The sequence below is a fragment of the Dromiciops gliroides genome, chromosome 4 (genome assembly GCF_019393635.1).
Source record: "Dromiciops gliroides isolate mDroGli1 chromosome 4, mDroGli1.pri, whole genome shotgun sequence".
NCBI classification, from domain to species: domain Eukaryota; kingdom Metazoa; phylum Chordata; class Mammalia; order Microbiotheria; family Microbiotheriidae; genus Dromiciops; species Dromiciops gliroides.
In genome coordinates this window covers 264,574,468-264,594,369 of record NC_057864.1, presented here as the reverse complement: position 1 = coordinate 264,594,369, position 19,902 = coordinate 264,574,468, and the positions used below count along the sequence as shown (strand labels likewise).

Sequence of the window (19,902 nt, the reverse complement as noted above, 5' to 3'; positions counted from 1 at the left end):
GGGAATTTTCAATCCTGGTGGAATTATAGATTTGGAAGAAATAAATACAAGATGTCCCCAAAGTCTTAGTGCTGTACATAGTGCTCTATATTCTATCCACTGTGCCACCTAGCTGTTGCCATCAGGGAAAGGCTCTACAAGCCAGAGCAATTAGGAAATGCTTGACGTAAATGGTGGCACTTAGGTTAATTTGGGGGGGGGGGCAATGGGGGTTAAGTGACTTGCCTAGGGTCACACAGCTAGTATGTGTCAAGTGTCTGAGGCTGGATTTGAACTCAAGTACTCCTGAATTCAGGGCCAGTGTTTTATCCACTGCACCACCTAGCTGCCCCCAGGTTAAGTTTTGAAGGAAACTGTTATTCTAAGAGATAATGACAAGGATGGAGTATTCCAGACGTGGGGGTGCATTCTAGCTCAAACGTAAGAAACACCAAAAAGTCGATTTGCCTGGACTATAGAATGAGTGCGGAGTAGTAATATATAATAAGTCTGCAAAAGCAGATTAGAGCCAAGTTCTGAAGAGCTTTAAATGCCCAGTGGAAGAGTGTGTATGTGATCCTACAGTTAACAGGGAACCACTGGAGTTCATTAAGTGAACATGGTTTCAGTAAAACCACTTTAGCAGTTGGGTTTAGGCTAGACTGGAATGGGGGAAAGACTTGAGACAGGGAAACTAGTTAGGAAGCTATTATAATAATACAAGTGAGAGGTGATGAGGGCCCAAACTAGGACAGTAGGCATGTGGGCAAAGAGGACTTGAGTGCACATGATGTAAAAGTAGAAATAGCAAGATTTAGCTATGGATTGAAAATGAGAGGAGGAGGGATGGAGAACTGAGGGTGTGAACCTAGGAGACTAGAGAGAGGTTAAGGGGAAAGATAACCTCTCTTTCTGAAATATTGACTTTGAGATGCTTATAAGACATCCAAATAGATATTTCTAGCAAACAATTAGGAACTAGAGCTCTGGAGAGAGACTAGGGTTGAGAGTCAGATTGCATATTGTTAAGGGCTAAAATTCTAGCTAGTCTGTCTAAAATATCTAATGAGTGGTCGCCAATAAATTATAAGCTTTAGCAAGAGTTAGGTTTTTAAGCATTTATTAAGGAGAATAAGAATTTGGTAAAGAGAGAGAAAGGCCTAGATTCCTATCTATTAAAGGGAGAGCACATTTCTAGCTCCGCTCTCCACCAGAGTCCAAAGGAAAGAGCCCCCGACCGAGCGCCAGTCTCTTCCTTCCTCCTCCCACTAGTCCGCGTCACTTCCTGATGCCAAAGAAAAGACTCCTGGTCTTGCCCTCAAAGACTTTCGCCTCATGGGCAGAACTCTTCCACAGCAAGTCTCCAGCAGGTGGCGTCGTTCCAATTGTTACAATATGGATGAATATTTTTAAAAAATGACCCAACCATTCTGGAGAGCAATCTGGAACTATGCCCAAAGGGCTATAAAGCTGTGCATACCCTTTGAGCCAGCAATACCACTTTTGGGTCTTTTTCCCAAAGAGATCATAAAAAAGGGAAAAGGACCCACATGTACAAAAATATTTATAGCTGCTCTTTGTGTGGTGGCAAGGAATTGGAAATTGAGGGGTTGCCCATCAATTGGGGAATGGCTGAACAAGTTGTGGTATATGAATGTAATGGAATTCTATTGTGCTGTAAGAAACGATGAGCAGGAGGAGTTCAGAGAAACCTGGAAAGACCTGCATGAACTGATGATGAGTGAGATGAGCAGAACCAGAAGAACATTGTACACAGTATCATCAACATTGTGTGTTGATCAACTGTGATAGACTAGATTCTTCTCACCAATGCAATGGTACAGGAGAGTTCCAGGGGACTCATGATGGAAGGGGATCTCCAAATCCAGAAAAAAAAAGAACTGTGGAGTATAGATGCTGATTGAACCATACTATTTCTTTTGGTTTTGGTGCTGTTGTTTCTCTGTTTTGAGGCTTTTCCTCATTGGTCTGATTCTTCTCTTATGACATGACTAATGCAGAAATGTTTAATGTTATTACATATATATGTATATATATAATATATATAAAACCTATATCAGATTACCTACTGTCTAGGGGAGGGGGGAGGGAGGGGAGGGAGGGAGAAAAATCTGAAATTGGAAAACTTGTATAAACAAATGTTGAGAACTATCTTTACATGTAACTGGATAAAAATAAAATACTTTTATCAGAAAAAAAAAAGTATCCACTTTGCTGAGCACTGAATGCTTCTGAGAGAGACAGGATCCATGCATAAAAAGATGAGAGAAGTCTTCAAACACTAAAGATTCTCTTCTCCAGCAAAATCTGAGCACTAAGCTATCCTCCTTCATAGCATAGCCCCCCTCTATTCTTCTGTCTCACAAATCCACAGATTCCATGATGTTACAAAGAGGGGAGACTTACTTCTTCTGTCCTTGATGCACCCTTCAGGGAAGACATCCTCACCTTTAAGGCTTCTCTTGTCTAAAACCAAAGGAAAAAATAACAATTTCTGGCAGTAATAGACTGCTGGAAAGCCCAGGTGAAGAGTAAAACCTACAAGACCTAAATTTTCCCCACTTCAACTTGAGGATAATAATTCTAGATCTATGAGGCAATTGGCCCCAAATCCAATTCATCATGCAATAACCCTGTCAAAAACACAAGTAACCTGCATGCACTGATTACATGTTGTTTTTCGCCTTGTCCTTTCCTATACTCACATACAGTTGGTGTTTATTTGAGTGTAAATCAAAAAGAATTTTCCTCTCTCCCCAACTCCCTCCCATTTTCCCGACTCCCACCCCCAACTATATACTTAGGCTTTTGTTTACTCACTCCTGAACTTTAAATAGATCTCTGCCAGATTCGCTTAAATGCCCAATAAGGAAATTGAGTTCACTGCCCAAAGTAGACAAAGTTTACCTTTTGATCCAGAATGGTTCCAAACAGCAAGATGAAGAACCCCTAAGACAATGATCAATATGTATAAGAACAAGGGAGCTCTACCAGACCATGTCCCCTTCTGATTCTCACAGAGTCATAACTAGGGCAAAGCAACTAGAGTTTTATTCCAGGGCACAAAAATATAAATGGTGAAAATAAATCAAACAATGACATTAAAAGAATGTATAATTTAATTTGTTACATTTACATGTCAACACCACCTGCAATCCTTCAACAATATAGAGACAACAGTAATTAACACTTAACTAGCAAGAAAAATAGGAAGCCAACAGATAACAAGGATTGTTAATAACATTCATCTGTGAGCCATTATAGTAACTAACTCCCCTTCTACTCAACTAAATTTGTTTTAATTACCTCTTGTATTATTTTTATATCATGAATTACAAGGTTGATTTGTGGTTATGCATTTAGTGTTACTTACCCCCGGTATCAAAATTTCTAAATTTATGACTCTGGAGTTAAGACTCATAGGACTCTTTATTACTATCTTCAAGGAAAAGAGTATCAGAATTTTATATGCCATTTTCTAAATCCAAAAAAGTGGAATTTTTTTCCTTTTACACTATATTTATCCCTGTAACCTCTTCTTTGGCTATAATTGTCATATATCATATTGCATCATATTGTATTGTAATATATTCTGTGATGTAATATTCTATATGACATATGTTGATATTTACTTATATGATTTTATTTATTTTTATTATTTCATATATAACATATATAGTTTGAATATTGAAGAGAGAGAAGGGGAGAGAGGGAGAGAGAGACAGAAACAGAGAGACAGAGTTTACAAGAATTGGGAAAGAATTGCCAGTATTATAAAATCGGGGGAAGGTATATTTGTTTTTTCCCAAAGGCTAACAATGATTTTCAGTCACTAGGTCAAGGATTAGGAGCTGTATCTTAGGAAAATAACATAGATTCCAATGAAGAGTAGATATACTTCATTCCTTGCTTCAACAAGCATTACTGAGTACCTACTATGTGCTAAGCATTATGCTAGATACTGGGAAATTTTTAAAAAACAGTCTTTGTCCTCAAGAAGCTTATATTCTATTTGGGAAAAACTATCTATGTAAAAAATTAAATATAAAATATGTAGGAATGAGTATATTCCATTCCATATACTAGGGGCAGACTATACAAAGGTATGGAGATGGTAGATAAAAAGTTTTATATGGGAAACTAGCCAGCTTAGCTAGAACAAAGTGTGTGAGGGAATGTAGTATGCAATGAGTTTGGAAAGGTAGGGTGAAACCATGTTGCAAAAGGCTTTGAAGAAAGAGTAATTTGTATTTTATCCTAAAGGCAACAGGGAGTTATTGAAGTTTCTGAAGCAGAGGAGTGACATGGTCAGAACTGTGTTTTAGAAATGAAAATACAATAGCAGTGTAGAAAATGGATTAGAGAGGGGAGAAACTATTAGCTGTGAGACTTGTGAGTTCCAGTTAGGATGGAGACATAAGGCATGCCTGTACTTCTTGGGATGGTAGAGTGACTTTTTGTCATAGATATGCAAAGATACAATGAAGATAAGGCAGCATATTTTTCTTTTTTAAATTTTTGGGTCACTCCTACTAAGTAATGGCCATAAGTGGTTTATATAGGAGATTCATGTCACAAGCAGGGATACAATTACTGTGAACTACACATTCCAAGAAGGAGAGTTTTGAAAATGATGGTGACAGAGGTCTGGGACACAGTAGGTGGTGGAAGATAGCAAGATTTTAAAAGGCATGGGAATGAGAAGAATAGAGAATCAGATTGGGGAAAGTATTGGAAGAGGGTAGTAGTACAGAAGGTATTGTGAAAAAAATAGATGTAATGTCCTTTTTTTTTTTTTTTTGGACAGGAAAACAGATATCCCTGAAAATAAAAGAGCCAAAACCCTCTAGGAAATTATGTTTTAGATAATAATATAGCAGATATCTACTACAACGAGAATGGGGACAAGGGATTTTTAACCCCAAGGGCTGCTAAACAATTCACAAGGCTAACAACACTCAAGGTATAGTAAGCAAGAGAAGAGTGTGGGGAAAAGGAAAAGAATAACTTCAAACTGGTTAAGGAGCAATGAGTAAAGTAAAAAAACATTCTGAGTGTTGGCATATTTCTCAATATTACTCTTGAGAGCAATAAGCTTAATTTAATTATTTATTATATTATTAATTATTAATTAAAACTAATTCATTAAATAATACAAATTAAAGTTTCCATTTAATTAAGTGATAGTTTGAAACTGCACTAAGATTTTGGGGGCATCCTGTATTACTTTTGTAAATCTTCTGATTCAAGATTTTAGTAATAGCAATGCTTTACTGTTTAATAAAGAGTTGTATGTCTTTCAAAGCAGAGTTGGATTGGGGCAACTAGGTGGCACAGTGGATAAAGCACCAGCCCTGGATTCAGGAGGACCTGAGTTCAAATATGGCCTCAGACACTTGACACTTACTAGCTGTGTGACCCTGGGCAAATCACTTAACCCTCATTGCCCTGAAAAAAAAAAAAAAAAAGCAGAGTTGGATAAAAAGATTCACTGAGTTCTTTCTATATCTTATCCACAACTATTACAAATTTCTTTGAATGGACCACTAGACTGTAATTCAGGTACCACCTGTAAAGAATTAATTGTTATTTGAGGTTTTTATGATCCCATCTTTTGACTAGAATTTTTTCATTCTTGGAATTGCTGTGGATTGTTATAATCCCAGTTTGGCTCCTGGAGAGGCCACTCTGTTAACACTTCCCCAGAGGTCACTAAGAAATTTCCTGCTGTGACAATATCTGCAATTTCACTTGGGGATAGCATAATTTCCATAAGACAAGTGATATCGGCCCAAGTGGGTTGATATGTATTAAATATAGACCTTAACTGCAAAATTACTGACTTCGGATTCTGATCAAACCTAGGTATAAGTTTCTTCCATGCATTCACATCCTTTGGACTGAATGGGCTATACATTTTATGCCGTGCTCCTCTGCAGGCTGTAACATCCTGTAGGGGGAGCAGTTTCTGTTGATCTGATTCTAAAGACTGGTCTAAATCTGTTTCTGGACTCAGGTCATCTCCAATAGAGGGACCTGTTCTGGTATCCCTTTGAACACGTGGTCTGCTATGGTCATATCCCTTCTTCTCTCTCTCTTTTTTTTTTTTTTTTTAGTGAGGCAATTAGGGTTAAGTGACTCACCCAGGGTCACACAGCTAGTAAGTGTTAAGTGTCTGAGGCCAGATTTGAACTCAGGTACTCCTGACTCCAGGGCCGGTGCTCTATCCACTGAGCCACCTAGCTGCCCCCCCTTCCTCTCTTTACAACTTTTTTGGAAAAAATACCACATTTCAATAATGATAATAATGAGAATAAAATTTATAGCCATTTGAGCTATAATTATAGTAGTATAGTAAAGTTCAAATTTAGTTGTAATGCTTCCAGTAAGTAATATTGGATATGTGCTCAGTGGGAAAGATAAACTCTCCCATACCATTGTTCCAAAGATTTTTTACTGTGTTTGGGAGGAGGAAACCAGCAATGCCATGAATAAGTATTGAGCAGGCCAATAGTTTAAATCAGGACAATATGCTGTCCCAAAATATGCCAATTAGAATATACAAGGGGGGAGCCAAATATTCAATCATGGTGCAGTTCAAAATGGACTGGCTTTTCTCTGACCAGCAAGATAAACGCTAAGGTTTTTTAAGAGCAAGGGAGATTGCCTAAGGGGGAAGTGGGGGAGGGGCAAGAAGGTCCCCCAGGTTAGTTGGTTCATGGCCAAATAAGGGGGATGGGGTGGGTTAAAGAAATTCACTAGGTTAATCAACTCCTGGCTGGCTCTCCAAAAACTGTGGGGACCAATTTTTAATTGGGGAGTGTTAGCTAAGTGGCTCACCGCAATGTTGGGGCAAGGAAGGAGACTGGCAGCCTCCCTCAAAACAGAACAGGATTAATTTTAACAAGAACGAACTTAAAAAAAAAAAAACCACAAACAGGATCAGTAGGATCAAGGGAAAGGAAATAAAATGGGGAAAGGGAAATTATACAACCTGAAAAAATACCACCACCCAGGAATCAGCTGAGAATACACAGCCCCGCTCCTGTCACCTTCCAGCTTCCAGCGAGAATGGCAAGTTCTCCTCCCTGCTCTCAGCAAACCCCAGCAGCCCCCATCCAATTGTCTGGCCGCTCTGACGGTCACATGACTGCCCTCACTAGACTTCCAATCATTATAATTTTGCCAGGCTCACGTAGGTGTCGGTGAGTAGTGATGACATGAGGTGCCAGCACCATGGTGACACTACAACCAGTGGGTGGAGCACCATGCCATTTGTGGAGCCCTAGAGGCCAGTGCACGTGAAGAGGTTTTTGTTTGTTTTTTTTAATTCTAGCCAAAAGTTGGGGGTCATAAAAACCTCAAATAACAATTAATTCTTTAGACACTGTATCACCTGGTGACAGCAAGCTGAATAGGCATAGTACTTACAGAGGTAATAAGGATCCTAGAGGATTAATTTTACAAGTCAAAATCATAATATGAAAACACACCTACCAGGCTGGGAATAAGGAGCCTTATGGAGCCCTTAGCAAAATAACATATGCAAAATTTTCTTATATAGATAATTGGGTAACATTTCTATAATGTCTACTATGTGCCAGGTACCTTTTCCAATTATTATCTCATTTGGTGCTCACAGTATCCCATGGGAGGCAGGTGCTATTATTATCCCCATATAACAGTTCAGGAAACTGGAGCAAACAGAGGTCAGGTGACTTGCCCAGAGTCACAAGTTAGCAAGTGTCTAAGGCTGGATTTGAACTCAAGTCTTCCTGACTCCAGGCCCAGAGTTCTGTACATTGAGCTACCAGCTTCATCTGTAGCACTAATGACACCAGAGAAGAACAATGACAACAATAGAAATGCAAGGACAGAGCCAAGTGGGAGAAGGAGAGATGAGCAAAGACATGAAGAAGTTATCACACATCCATAATTGCAACTGATAAAGTTATTTAGGATATATCCACTTGGCCCGGAGCACTCAGAATAGTAGAAAAATATTCCCCAGTTTGTGTCACTTACCTGGAAAGCATTGAGTAAGGAGAAGATGATGTGGAACACCAAGGAGCTGCCCTTTATTAGAGTGGCTATTCCAAAACCCCAGGTCAGTCCCAGTAGTGGGGTGAGAATGGCAACATTCTTACTGATCCTCATAATAGTCACCATATCCTGAGACTTGGAGCTTCCAATAGAAGGCCTTCGAGTGTTGATGGCCACAATGAAAACCACAATCAGATTGACAGCCACAATGGTCAGTGCTGGGATGACAAAGGCAAGAAGAGCTCTGGAGTTTTCCCACTTGAGCCAGCAGGCCTGGGACCGCACATAATTTTTTCTTGGTTCTGTGACAGCAACTGTAATGGCAGCAATGACCAGAGGGCACCCATAGCCAACTGAAAAGGCTGTGGCCATCATAGCAGATTTCATCATCCGGCGGAACACAATCAGTATGCCATAGAGGATGAGGAGGGCTTTGATCAGCATCCAGAAGAAGAGAGAAAGGTAGAAGTAATGACTAAAGAATGTCACCACGACACACCAGCTGTAACTTCGTTCCCTGCCCTCAAAGAAGGATGCGGCAATGAACCATGCATTAGCAATCAGTAGCGATGTGGCTATGTTCACAATGCACACGTGGCGCATGTATGAGATCTCTGTCACCGTCACCTGGGACCACACTGTGATTTCAATGATCAGGCACAGAATAAGGCTTAAGATGGAGATGCTGAGGCCAATACAGGTAATGTAATCCAGGGTTTTATTGGTTACCGTCTTAGGGGACATCAGAATGGAGAAGGACATCAGCAAATTGGTGTGGTTGCAGCGGCACTTGGCTCGATCCATAATATCTACTGTTGTCTCACAGGCCTCGTCAACCCACCTCCTCTTCCGGGAGTGCCAGCCTACACATTGAGCTTTGACATTGTGGGATTTATTGATCTTCTCAAAAGTGAGTATGACTTGCCTCAGGTTTTCTGGCAGGATCACTGAGAGAACCAGCCCGTTCACTTGTCTGGGAAAGCTCTCATTCTGCAAATGAGCTTCTTCCAAAATATCTCCCAGGGTTGGGAAAGCAATGCTAATGGCCTGGGAGGGAGCCGAGAGCTTCTGTAGCTCTTTCTGGGGGATGGACACTATCCCTTGTACATCCTCCTCACCATCAGTCACCCTCATGGAGAAATTGAAACTCTTCTCTGGGGTGTTATGGCTGATTCTAAAGCCTTTGGTCTGAATAAAGGGCTCATCCACAATATTCTCAGATTCATCACCAATGGTAAGATTCTTGGCAAATAAATTCACTGACTGTAGCAAAACTGAACTAGTGTTTCTCTCAGGAATGAAGGTCCAATTTGAGATGACTGCTCTGTCGAGGACATGGTTAACTATTGTGCTGAAACTCTGCCAATGGACACAAGAGAAAAGAATGATTATAGATCATACTTGTTCAGTACTTTTTTACACTTTACCCATCAACTTCACAGTTTTATTGTCATCCATCCCCAGTTTAAAGATAACTGAGGCCTGCTGAGTTTATGTGACCTAACCATAATCACACGTCCAGTAAGGACTAGACTTTGAACTAAATCAGATTCATAATAAATTCATAAGATAACTCTAGGGGGCAGCTAGGTGGGGCAGTGGATAAAGCACCAGCCCTGGATTCAGAAGGACCTGAGTTCAAATCCAGCCTCAGACACTTGACACTCACTAGCTGTGTGACCCTGGGCAAGTCACTTAACCCTCATTCCCTGCCCCCCCAAAAAAGATAACAGTTCTAGAAGTAAAATATCAGAGACCACTCTGTGCAAACCTGTTATTTTAAAACTAAGGAAACTGAGGCACAGAAAGGTTAAGTTATTTGCCCAAGGTCACATAGGTAGTGGGAAGACTCAAATTCAGGTCCTCTGATTCCACATTCATCTCTCTTTCCATAGCACCTCACTGCCTCTTAATCCAGGGCTCTTTCCCCCAAATAAATTCATATTTAAAAACAAAACCATACTTCCCTTCTAGACCCTCTAATTAATTCTTAGCACTCACTGTGGCAATAGAGGAAGATAGGCACAAGTCTCCTACAGTGTAAGTTGTGGCCCACTTCACTGGAGGGAATGCCAACCTGATGAGAACATGGATCCCCTGGAGAATTGGGATGATTCTTTCAAGTAGCCAAATTTTAATGGGGAATGTCTCCTTTTTAAAGCACTGGTCTTGAAGACCTTTTAGTCTATGGACACCCTGTTGGAATATAAACATTCTTGGGAGAAGTTATAACTTAAGCTGTCATCGATGAATACCTTATTGGGGGGTTCTTTTCAAATATGATAGTGGCCTGAATCACCAAGGCCTAATGGAATACAAAATAGACCCCTGGTGGCAGTGAGCAGGCTTGAATCTAAGTACCAAAAGAAGGGCAAGAGTCTACTAAAGACAAACCTAATTAATTTTTGTTGTCATTTTTAAGTCTTTTCAGTCCTGCCTGACTCTTCATGACCCATATTAGGACTTTTTTTTTGTAAAGATACTGGAGTGGTTTGCCATTTTCTTCTCCAGCTCATTTTACAGATGAGGAAACTGAGGTAAAAAGGGTTCAGTAACTTGCCAAGGGGAAGAGAGCTAGTAAGTGTCTGAAACCAGATTTGAACTTAAGAAGATGAGTTTTCCTGATTTCAGGCCTGGCGCTCTATTCACTTCACAACCTACTTGACCTTTTGAAAAATATAGCTGATAACATTTTATTACAAACAAACCCGCAAAGAAAACTATACCTGCATTTTCCTTCGGGTGATGTTTGCAGACAATTGCATGGATATGTTTTTCAGCAACTCTACTATGAAGGCAATATTTCCAGATGTAGCTTCTGAAGACCTCACACCATTGATTATACAGGCATAATCATCTGGACACTTCTTCTGGATGCCTTGAGCTACTGACTCAATGATCTCTTGATTATAGGGATTTAGTAATGCAGTTGGAAAAAACCGTGAGCCAATAGATAGGCTTGGCTCATATACTGAAACTGCACTGATCTCCTATAAAAATAAAATAAAACAAAAACCAAAACTATTAATTGCCTTCTGTAGAAGAGACCTCACTGGAGTGAGGGGGGGGGCGGGTCCTGGGGTGACCTGGTTACCTATCAGATACCAAAAGAGTAGAAAATCATCTTTTTTTCTGGCACAGAGAATCAGAAACAGATTAGGCAACATCTCAATGACCACCCAAAAGGTTCTGAACAATTCTCAAAATGAAAATAATTGATTCAAATTAACAAAATGTCTTTAAGCCATGATTTAGCATTCTTCTTTTTAGGGAAAGGGAAGGAAGGGGGAAAAATAGGAAGCAGATAAAATTGAACATGGTGATAGGGTGTTATGACTTCCACAAAGTTAGTAATTTAACCTGATTCACTTTCTCTCTGAGATGTTCTCCAATTTAACCTATCAATATATTTCGCTTGTACATAATTGTTTGCATGTTATCTCTCCCTCTAGACCTGAGCTCCTTAACAGCAGGGACTTTTTTTGGCCTCTCTTTGTATCCCCAGCACTTAGCACAGTGCGTGGCACATAATCAGAACTCAATAAAAGCTTATTCACTTGTTAACTTGATGTCTCATTTCAATACTTTCTAGATAGGTGACTTCATTGTCGTGGATGCTTCCTCTATACCACCAATATTGTTTCAGAAGTTGCTGTCACCAAGAGAAGTCATTACCCTGTGACCAGCCCTGTGGTAATGACTCTCTGACATCCGATTTGGAAGAAAAAAAATGTATATTGTTTCCCCATTCACTTACAAATACTAATACTGCCAAATAACTTTTAGAAATTCTCTATGCCTTGTGCCCTGTGATTGGGGCATATTCATAACCTGCAGCAATCCTTGATGTAATCTCAGAAAATGAAGCAGGGAGTCAGTGCTTTAGCAAGAGGTTGGGGGGAGTGGGAGGAAGGGGTTGACTGCCTACAACTGACTGGAAGAATACAAAGTAGGTCTTACTTTCTGCATCCCTCTGAGGCATCTAGCCTCTTGTTCAGTGCTTAAATGATTAAGAAAGCAGAAAGGGATGTTAATTAGCTCAGTATTTTTGTCAAGCTATCTGGCAATGTACAATGTGTTTTATAAAACTGATGAAACAACCCTTTTGGCCTAGCGATCCCAGTACTAAAACCATATCCAAAGGATATTATTGAAGGAAAGAATGGGGAGAGAGACTTATCTGTGCAAAATATTCATGGATTTTTTATTTGTAAGAGTAAAAACTAGACATGGTCTACCTGCCCAATTGTTGGGAAATAGCTAAATAGATATTAGCATATAAAATACTATTGTGCCCTAAAAAATGACAAATATGAAAAATAAGAAGATATATAGGAAGATATACAACATGAGGCAGAGAAAAGAAAGCAGGATCGAAATAATAACATACGCAATATTGCCATAGGAATTACAGTGATTTTGATAGCTGGAGAAAAGGAGGGTAAAAGTCATGAGTTGGGGCAGCTAGGTGGCGCAGTGGATAAAGCACTGGCCCTGGATTCAGGAGTACCCGAGTTCAAATCCAGGTTCAGACACTTGACACTTACTAGCTGTGTGACTTTGGGCAAGTCACTTAACCCCCATTGCCCCGCAAACAAAAACAAAAACAAAAACAAAAAACAAACAAAAGTCATGAGTTCCCTTAGGCTGAAATCTATCAATCTAGCTATCTATCTAATGTGATATATACATTATATATAAATATAATGTAAACTATATGACCCTGGGCCATTCATATATACATATTTCTCTATGTACACACATCTATATACACATATCTACATATACACATCTATACAAATATGATGTGTCTATGTGTATATATGGGTGTTGTTGTTCAGTCTTGTCTTACTCTTTCTTGGCAAAGATACTATAGTGATTTGCCATTTCTTTCTCCAGCTCATTTTACAGACGAGGAAAACTGAAGCAAATAGGGTTAAATGACTTGCCCAGCTAGTAAGTTTCTGAGGCCAGATCTGAACTCAAGAAGATGAGTCTTCCTGAGTCCAAGCCCAACACTCTATCCATTGAACCACTGAGCTGCTCTAGGAAGAAACAACTATTTACACTTCTAATATTTTTTTATTCTTTTTTGAAAGCAAATTTTGATAGCAATGGATTAAAGATATTGAATGGCTGAAGGATGAAGGAGAGACCTGATTAAGAAGGAAAGAAGGAAGAACCTGGAGATTTAGGAATGGTGCATGACAAACTTTACTTCAAGATTTTTCTTGTGCTTCACAAAAGCTTAATGATGAATGAAGCTTGAGGCATAATTATCCCCCCAGACTGATAAGGTCAACTTCCCCCCACCAACCTCTTGTCACACCTTTCATTGATCTATACCCAATAATGTAACAAATGTATCATCACCTGAAAAAGTGTTTGGACAGTAAGACTCGTGCATGTTTCGATAGATTTTTGCCACCTTTTGTTATTACATGTGAATCCTATTTCTCCACGGAAGGGCTTCTCACAGGACTGTCTGCAATGGGAGCCATTCCTACAGGTGCCTTGACATTGCCCTGAGAAGAAAGAAGTGACACCCAACCCAACAGGCTGGGCAGTTAGCCATTTTCACCTGATCTTCAAGGCACTGTAAGATACAAGTCAGATCACCCCTGTATGAGTTCAGCTGTAGGAAAAAGCCAGCTCATAATACCTCTCACTTATATCACTTTCCAAGAGTCCCAAAGTCTTTTACTACATACATTATTTCACTGGAGCTTCATCACAACCCACCCTTTCAGGGAGGAGTTAACAGATATTATTATCCCCATATTACAGATGAGAAAACCGAAGCTCAAAGAGGTTGGGATGTGTCCATGGGCATGTGGCTAGTAAGGTCAGAGGTGGAATTTGAACATAGGTTGTTCTGACTCCAAGTGCAGCACTTTATCTTCTAATGAAACTTCTACAACTAAGGGGGCCCTGGCTTCCTTACTCTGCATTTCCTCTTCCTAACTGCAAAGCTAAGTTGTGCTAGTCTAAACATTTTACTTTTTGTTAACCGACTCGCTAGGTGAGCTTAGGAGTTGGCTGAGGACATGTAGAAGCAAGAAAAACACAACAGAACAAACACCATACCATTATGGTGTTTCTGCCATTAAAGCAGTAGTTCTTTCTTCTATCTTAAAGTTACAAGAGACCTCAAAGATCTGAGTGTGTCTGTGTGTGCATGTATGTGTGTGTATATATAAAAACACACATATACACATATATATGGATATGTGTGTGTATACATACATATATATACATATATATACACACATACTATATATAATCCTTTGTACAATGTCCACAACAATTGGTCATTTGGTTTCTGCCTGAAAACCTCTAGGGACAGGTAACTCACTACTGTATGAATCATCATCATTATCATAGCAGCTAACACATATAGCACTTACTATGTGCTAGGTACTGTGCTAAGCACTTTACAATTCTTATCTCATCTAATCCTCAAAAAACCTTGGGAGGTGGGTGCTATTATCATCCCCATTTTGCAAATGAGGAAAGTGAGGCAAAAAAGGTTAAATGAGTTGCCCAGGGAATTGTACAAGGTCACATTCAAACTCAGGTCTTCCTGACTTCGGCCGACACTCTATCCATTGCACCATCTATCTGCCCCACTTACTCTATTTTTGGACAGCTCTGATTGTCAGAAAAGTTTTCCTCTGATCTAGTTGAAACCTGTCTCTGTAATTTGCAACCTCTGTGGCTAAATTATAAAGAAATGATAACAGATATTATGTTTTATAAAGCGCTTTTCCTCACAACAAACCTGGGAAATAGAGCATCTGTTTCTTTTATCTGGAAGCCCTTCAAATGCCTGGACAGGAATGATGCCCCTACCAAGGCTTCTTTTCTCCAGGCTACATTCCCAATTCTATCAATTGATCCAAATAGGATAAGATCTCTAGTCTTCACATAGTCTAAGTCACCCTCCTCTGGATATAATCTAGCTTATCAATGATGTTCCTAAAATGTGGCAGCCAGAAATGAACAGAACATTCCAGATGTATTCATTCTAACCAAGGCATGAAACAACAAACACTATCAAACTCCCTTGTCTTGGTCACTGTAACCTTATTAACATAAACTAATATCGAATGATTGAGGTGTTTTGGCTACTATATGTCTTATTATTGGCTCATATTGACCTTGCAGTCCACTAAAAAGCCCAGATGTTTTTTTTTTTCATATGAACTATTGCCTAGATGCATCACCCCCATTCAGTACATGAACAGATGATATTTTTAATGCAAGTGTGGGATTTTATACTTAACTTTATAAAATGTCTATTTTCTTCAAGAAGCCTTTCCTAATTAATTCTCCTTAATTTTAGTGATTTCTCTCTTAGACCATCTCTACTTATGTACAAATATATTTTGTTTGAACCTGATTGTCTGAATGTTGTCTCTGCCACTAAACTGCGAGCTCTTTGTGAGGAAGGACTATTTGTCTTTGTATCTCTAGTACTTAACACAATGATTGACACTTAATAGCCACTTAAATACTTCTTGACTTGATTTTTCAGATTTTAACTCTAATCTTAACATGCTAATAAATTTAATTTAATTAATCCTAACATGCTAATTTTTACTCTAGACTTTGGAATATTTGTAAATCTGACAAATACGATATCTGTGTCTCCCTCCAGGTCACAGATAAAAATGTGGGACAGCACAGGTCCAAAGACAGATCCTCCCCGCAAAAAAAACCGCAAAACAAAACAAAGACAGATCCTTTGGTCAAGCCATTAAACTCTTCCTTGGTTGACAATGATCTATATCTATCTATCTGTCTATTCATCTGTCTGTCTAATCTATCTATAATCTATCCATCCATCTAACTATCCATCATCTATCTATCCACACACATATCAACATATATATACACATATGTGTATACATCTATGTATATATATACATACATATATACATAAGCTATAATCATGGATAAAATGGTATAATATATACCACACATATATTTATCTTTTATAAAGTTGTATATCAAGATACAAAATATGTATGCATATATAACTTTAAAAAATTTAAATATCAACTATTATATTAACTAATATAAACTATTAACTATTAGATTGCATGGTACACTAAGTATACTGCTGGATTCAGAGTCAGTAAGACCAGGGTTCAATTTCTGCCTTAGACTCTTACTAGTTTAATGACCCTGGGCTTCACCACTCTGTGCTTCAGTTATATTATTTATAAATTTGAGCATAATAATTTTCAAATGGCACTTTTTTCTTGCCTCACAAAGTTGTTGTGAGAAACATGAGATAACACATCTTATTTCTACAAAACAAAGTGCTACATAAGTGTTAGCTATCATTATTACTATTATTATTATTATTATTATTATTATTATTATTATTCCCCTGGGTCTAGGCAGTTCATTAGTGTAAGAATAACAACGTAAGCATCCTTGGAAATAATCATGTGTCTAATTCCCTAAAGCAGGTATATTCTAAACCATGATAATGGTGATTATGATGACAATAACGGCAACAACTACCACATGTATTCACATAACTAAGGTTTACAAAGTACTTTCATAGAACATTGATGGGGCAGCTAGGTGGCACAGTAGATAAAGCACTGACCCTGGAGTCAGGAGGACCTGAGTTCAAATATGGTCTCAAACACTTGACACTTACTAGCTGTGTGACCCTGGGCAAGTCACTTAACCCCAACTGCCTCACCAAAATAATTAATAACAACAACAACAACAACAACAATAATAATAATAATAATAAAGAAGATTGAAAAAGAAAAAGAGCTTTGAAGCCAAAGGATGAAAGTTCAAGTCCCTGTGGTAGTACTTAGTGTGACCTCAAGCAAGTCACTTAACCTCCCCAGTGCCTCAGTTTCCTTATGTATAAAATGATGGAGATGGACTGCATGACTTCTGAAGCCTCTTCCAGCTCTAAATGGATAATTTATTTAGCATCATCATCATCCTTGATGCTTATGATAAATCTGCAAGGTAGGTAGCACAAATATTATTTTCTCCATTTTACAGATGAAAAGAACTGAGGCTCTGATAAGTAAAAGTGAATGTGTTGGGATTTTATGGATAAAAAGTGGCAGAACCACAATTTAGACCCAGCTCCTCTGACTTCAAAATGTTCTTTTTCCACTCCACAAGACTTCATTCATTTCACTGCCTACTCTGCAAGAGAAGGCAGACTACTAAGAATATCAATGCTCCTAATGAATTCAGGGAAAATACTCTCTGCTTGTTCTAAAAACTCAGGTACCCATGTTCCCCAACTACAGGATGTCAGGGATCTGCTTTGCTTTCCCACATTCTTCTTGATTTCTGGAATGGTAAATAATGGTCCCTAATTACATACCTTGGAAGCCTCTAGTTTTTGGTTTTTCATTCAGACCTTGAATTATGTCATCAACCTGAAAAACACAAATTCCCAAATGTGTTCTTTATTATGGCTCTGCTATCTTACTGCTATTCCTCACTGAGGTGAAAAAGATTGTTTTTGGTGCTGGGAAGAGCCTAATAGCATACTTCATCCACAGGGCTGCCTGGGAAACACTACAGATTTGGATCACTGGACCATAGATGTACAGCTGGAAAGGACCTCAAGAGCCACCTGGCTCAATTCCTTCTTTCGGGGGGGGGTGTCAATAAAATTAATGGACTTAGAGGCATGATGGACTTTGAAGGACATTTATTCCAACTTCCTTCATTTGACAGGTGGGGAAACTGAAGATGGGGAGGTCAATAATCATAGAGTTAGAGCTAGACCTCAGAAGGCACCTCATACAACTCTCTCATTTTCCAGATGGCAAAACTGAAGCCATTAAGATCAATAAATAATGATAGATCTAAAGCTGGAAGGGATATCAGAAGACATCAGCTCAAGCCCCTCATTTCATAGCTGAGGCCAAGGTCAGCAACATTAGAATAATAGAGTTAAGGGGGCAGCGAGGTGGCACAGCAGATAAGGCACCAGCCCTGGATTCAGGAGGACCTGAGTTCAAATGTGACCTCAGACACATGATACTAGTTGTGTGACCCTGGGCAAGTCACTTAACCCTCATTGCCTTACAAAAAAAAAAAAAGAAGAAGAATAGGATTAGAGCTGAGAGAGACCTCAGAAAGTACCTAGGCCAAACCTCTCATTGCACAGATGAGCAAACTTGTGCCCCACAGAGGGTAAGTTAGCTGAGGTCACCCATGTAGTAAGCATCAGAGATGAGTTTTGAACCCAGATCTTCAGATTCCACAGGGAATACCCATGCTACCTCCTTAATGGAAATAGTTCTGAACTAAGAGTCATAAGGCCTCCTTCCTAGCCATGTGACTTTAGAAAAGTCTTTGGATAAATTCACCTGGCAGAGTCCCAGCTTCCTCACCTGGAAAATGTGTAAAATAATATTTGCACTACCTACCTCACAGGGATGTTTTGAGGAAAGCACTTCCTAAACAATAAATCTCAAAAGGGTAATGAGCTATAGGAGATGTATATATGATCACAGTTTGCAAACAAATTGATCCCACATATGGGCTGGGATCATTATTCTCCAACTGTCCAATTAGTACAAATAGCACTTTTTGTGGAGATTATGTCCCCCTGGAAAAACATTGCCTCAGTGCTATTACCAATGAGGTTCTCCATGAATAATACAAAGCTAATCTTGTCTACAAGATATTGTGGGACATTTCTTTAATTCCTTAGAGAAGTGATGAATGAAGACAATGGGTGAAGAGACTTTAGCAGTCAGCCAGGCCTACCCCTCATTATAGAGTAGGAAGCTGAGGCCCAGAGAGGTGAATTAACTTGCCAAATGTCACATGACTTGTAAATACCAGTACCACACCTGGAATCCAGGTCTCTTGACCCCCTAATCCACTGGTATTTCCATTACATCACAGAGCCTCCCAGTGGTCTTCTTAACTTGCAGCATTCCATTTGTTATCTGAACCCTTTGAACATTTGCCATCTTGAACCCTTTCTTATGTGGTTTTGTTTTCTTTTGTTTGTTTTCCCCTCTCAACTCAACTTTCCCTTGTTTGCTTCCTGATAATGCTTGGAACAGAAGTGAATTTCTAACCTCCAGAAAACTTTCTGAAAACATGCAATGGATTCATGAGCAACCCTGCAATCTATTTCTTCACCCTGGCTTTAGAATTTGTTAGAGGATTGGGACAATGAGGAGTTTTGATGGTTCTTGTTCACAAGCTTACTTTTGGAGGGAGCTTTGGTCTCTGGTGGTAGCACTCTGTGGCCAAAAACAATAATAAACAGCAGAATGTGGCCACTGCAGATACCATTTTCATACATGAAGCTTTTCACCTGGAGGGAAGAAAAGATGAATCCAGTTGAAGGTATTAAAATCACTTAATTAGCACAGACAGGTGGTTGTAGTAGAGCTCTGCAGGTTGTGCTTATTTGGCAAACCTTGTAGCCCAAAACAAATTTGAGCTGTCATCTTTTTTTTTTTACCCAGAACTATAATATCATTGGTATAGAGAACTCCCAAAGAAAATATTCCCTCTACCAAGACCTACTGGCACCAGCTCTGCAACTTAGAGAATTGCAATCTATACAACCAGTATGTATCTGAGGTAAGACTTGAACCCATCTCTACTCCAAGGATGGTTCCCTACCCACTACCAGCCCAAACTAGACTAAGATGAACTGGGAAATATTTAACAAAATAAATAAAAATGAAATAAAACAGATAGCATTAGATTTTAAAACTAAGTCAATATGTATCGGACAGATCCTTATGTCCAATAGCCCTATTTCTGTGTGAGTTTGATGCAGCTGCATACAGCATCCTATTGCTTCTCTGTTGTTACGATTTGTGGTTT

General features: G+C 39.1%; 1 protein-coding gene across 2 annotated transcripts in view; it reads right to left on the bottom strand.

Moving 5' to 3' along the window:
• ADGRF4 (adhesion G protein-coupled receptor F4) overlaps positions 1–19,375 on the bottom strand; it is a 28,399-nt gene extending 9,024 nt beyond the window's left edge. The window contains exons 1-9 of one of the 2 annotated variants that reach the window (XM_043963696.1): positions 19,273–19,375; positions 17,420–17,474; positions 13,417–13,568; positions 10,770–11,033; positions 8,026–9,402; positions 2,908–2,949; positions 2,407–2,466; positions 349–361; positions 122–189 (exon numbers count right to left, since the gene is read on the bottom strand). In XM_043963696.1, the coding sequence (XP_043819631.1) occupies positions 122–189; positions 349–361; positions 2,407–2,466; positions 2,908–2,949; positions 8,026–9,402; positions 10,770–11,033; positions 13,417–13,568; positions 17,420–17,474; positions 19,273–19,365 (2,124 nt within the window). In that variant the 5' untranslated portion in view covers positions 19,366–19,375. Of the gene's footprint in view, positions 1–121; positions 190–348; positions 362–2,406; positions 2,467–2,907; positions 2,950–8,025; positions 9,403–10,769; positions 11,034–13,416; positions 13,569–17,419; positions 17,475–19,272 lie in introns of those variants that run through there. The other variant, XM_043963695.1, reaches the window with a different exon arrangement.
• Between the last annotated feature and the right edge of the window lie 527 nt (positions 19,376–19,902).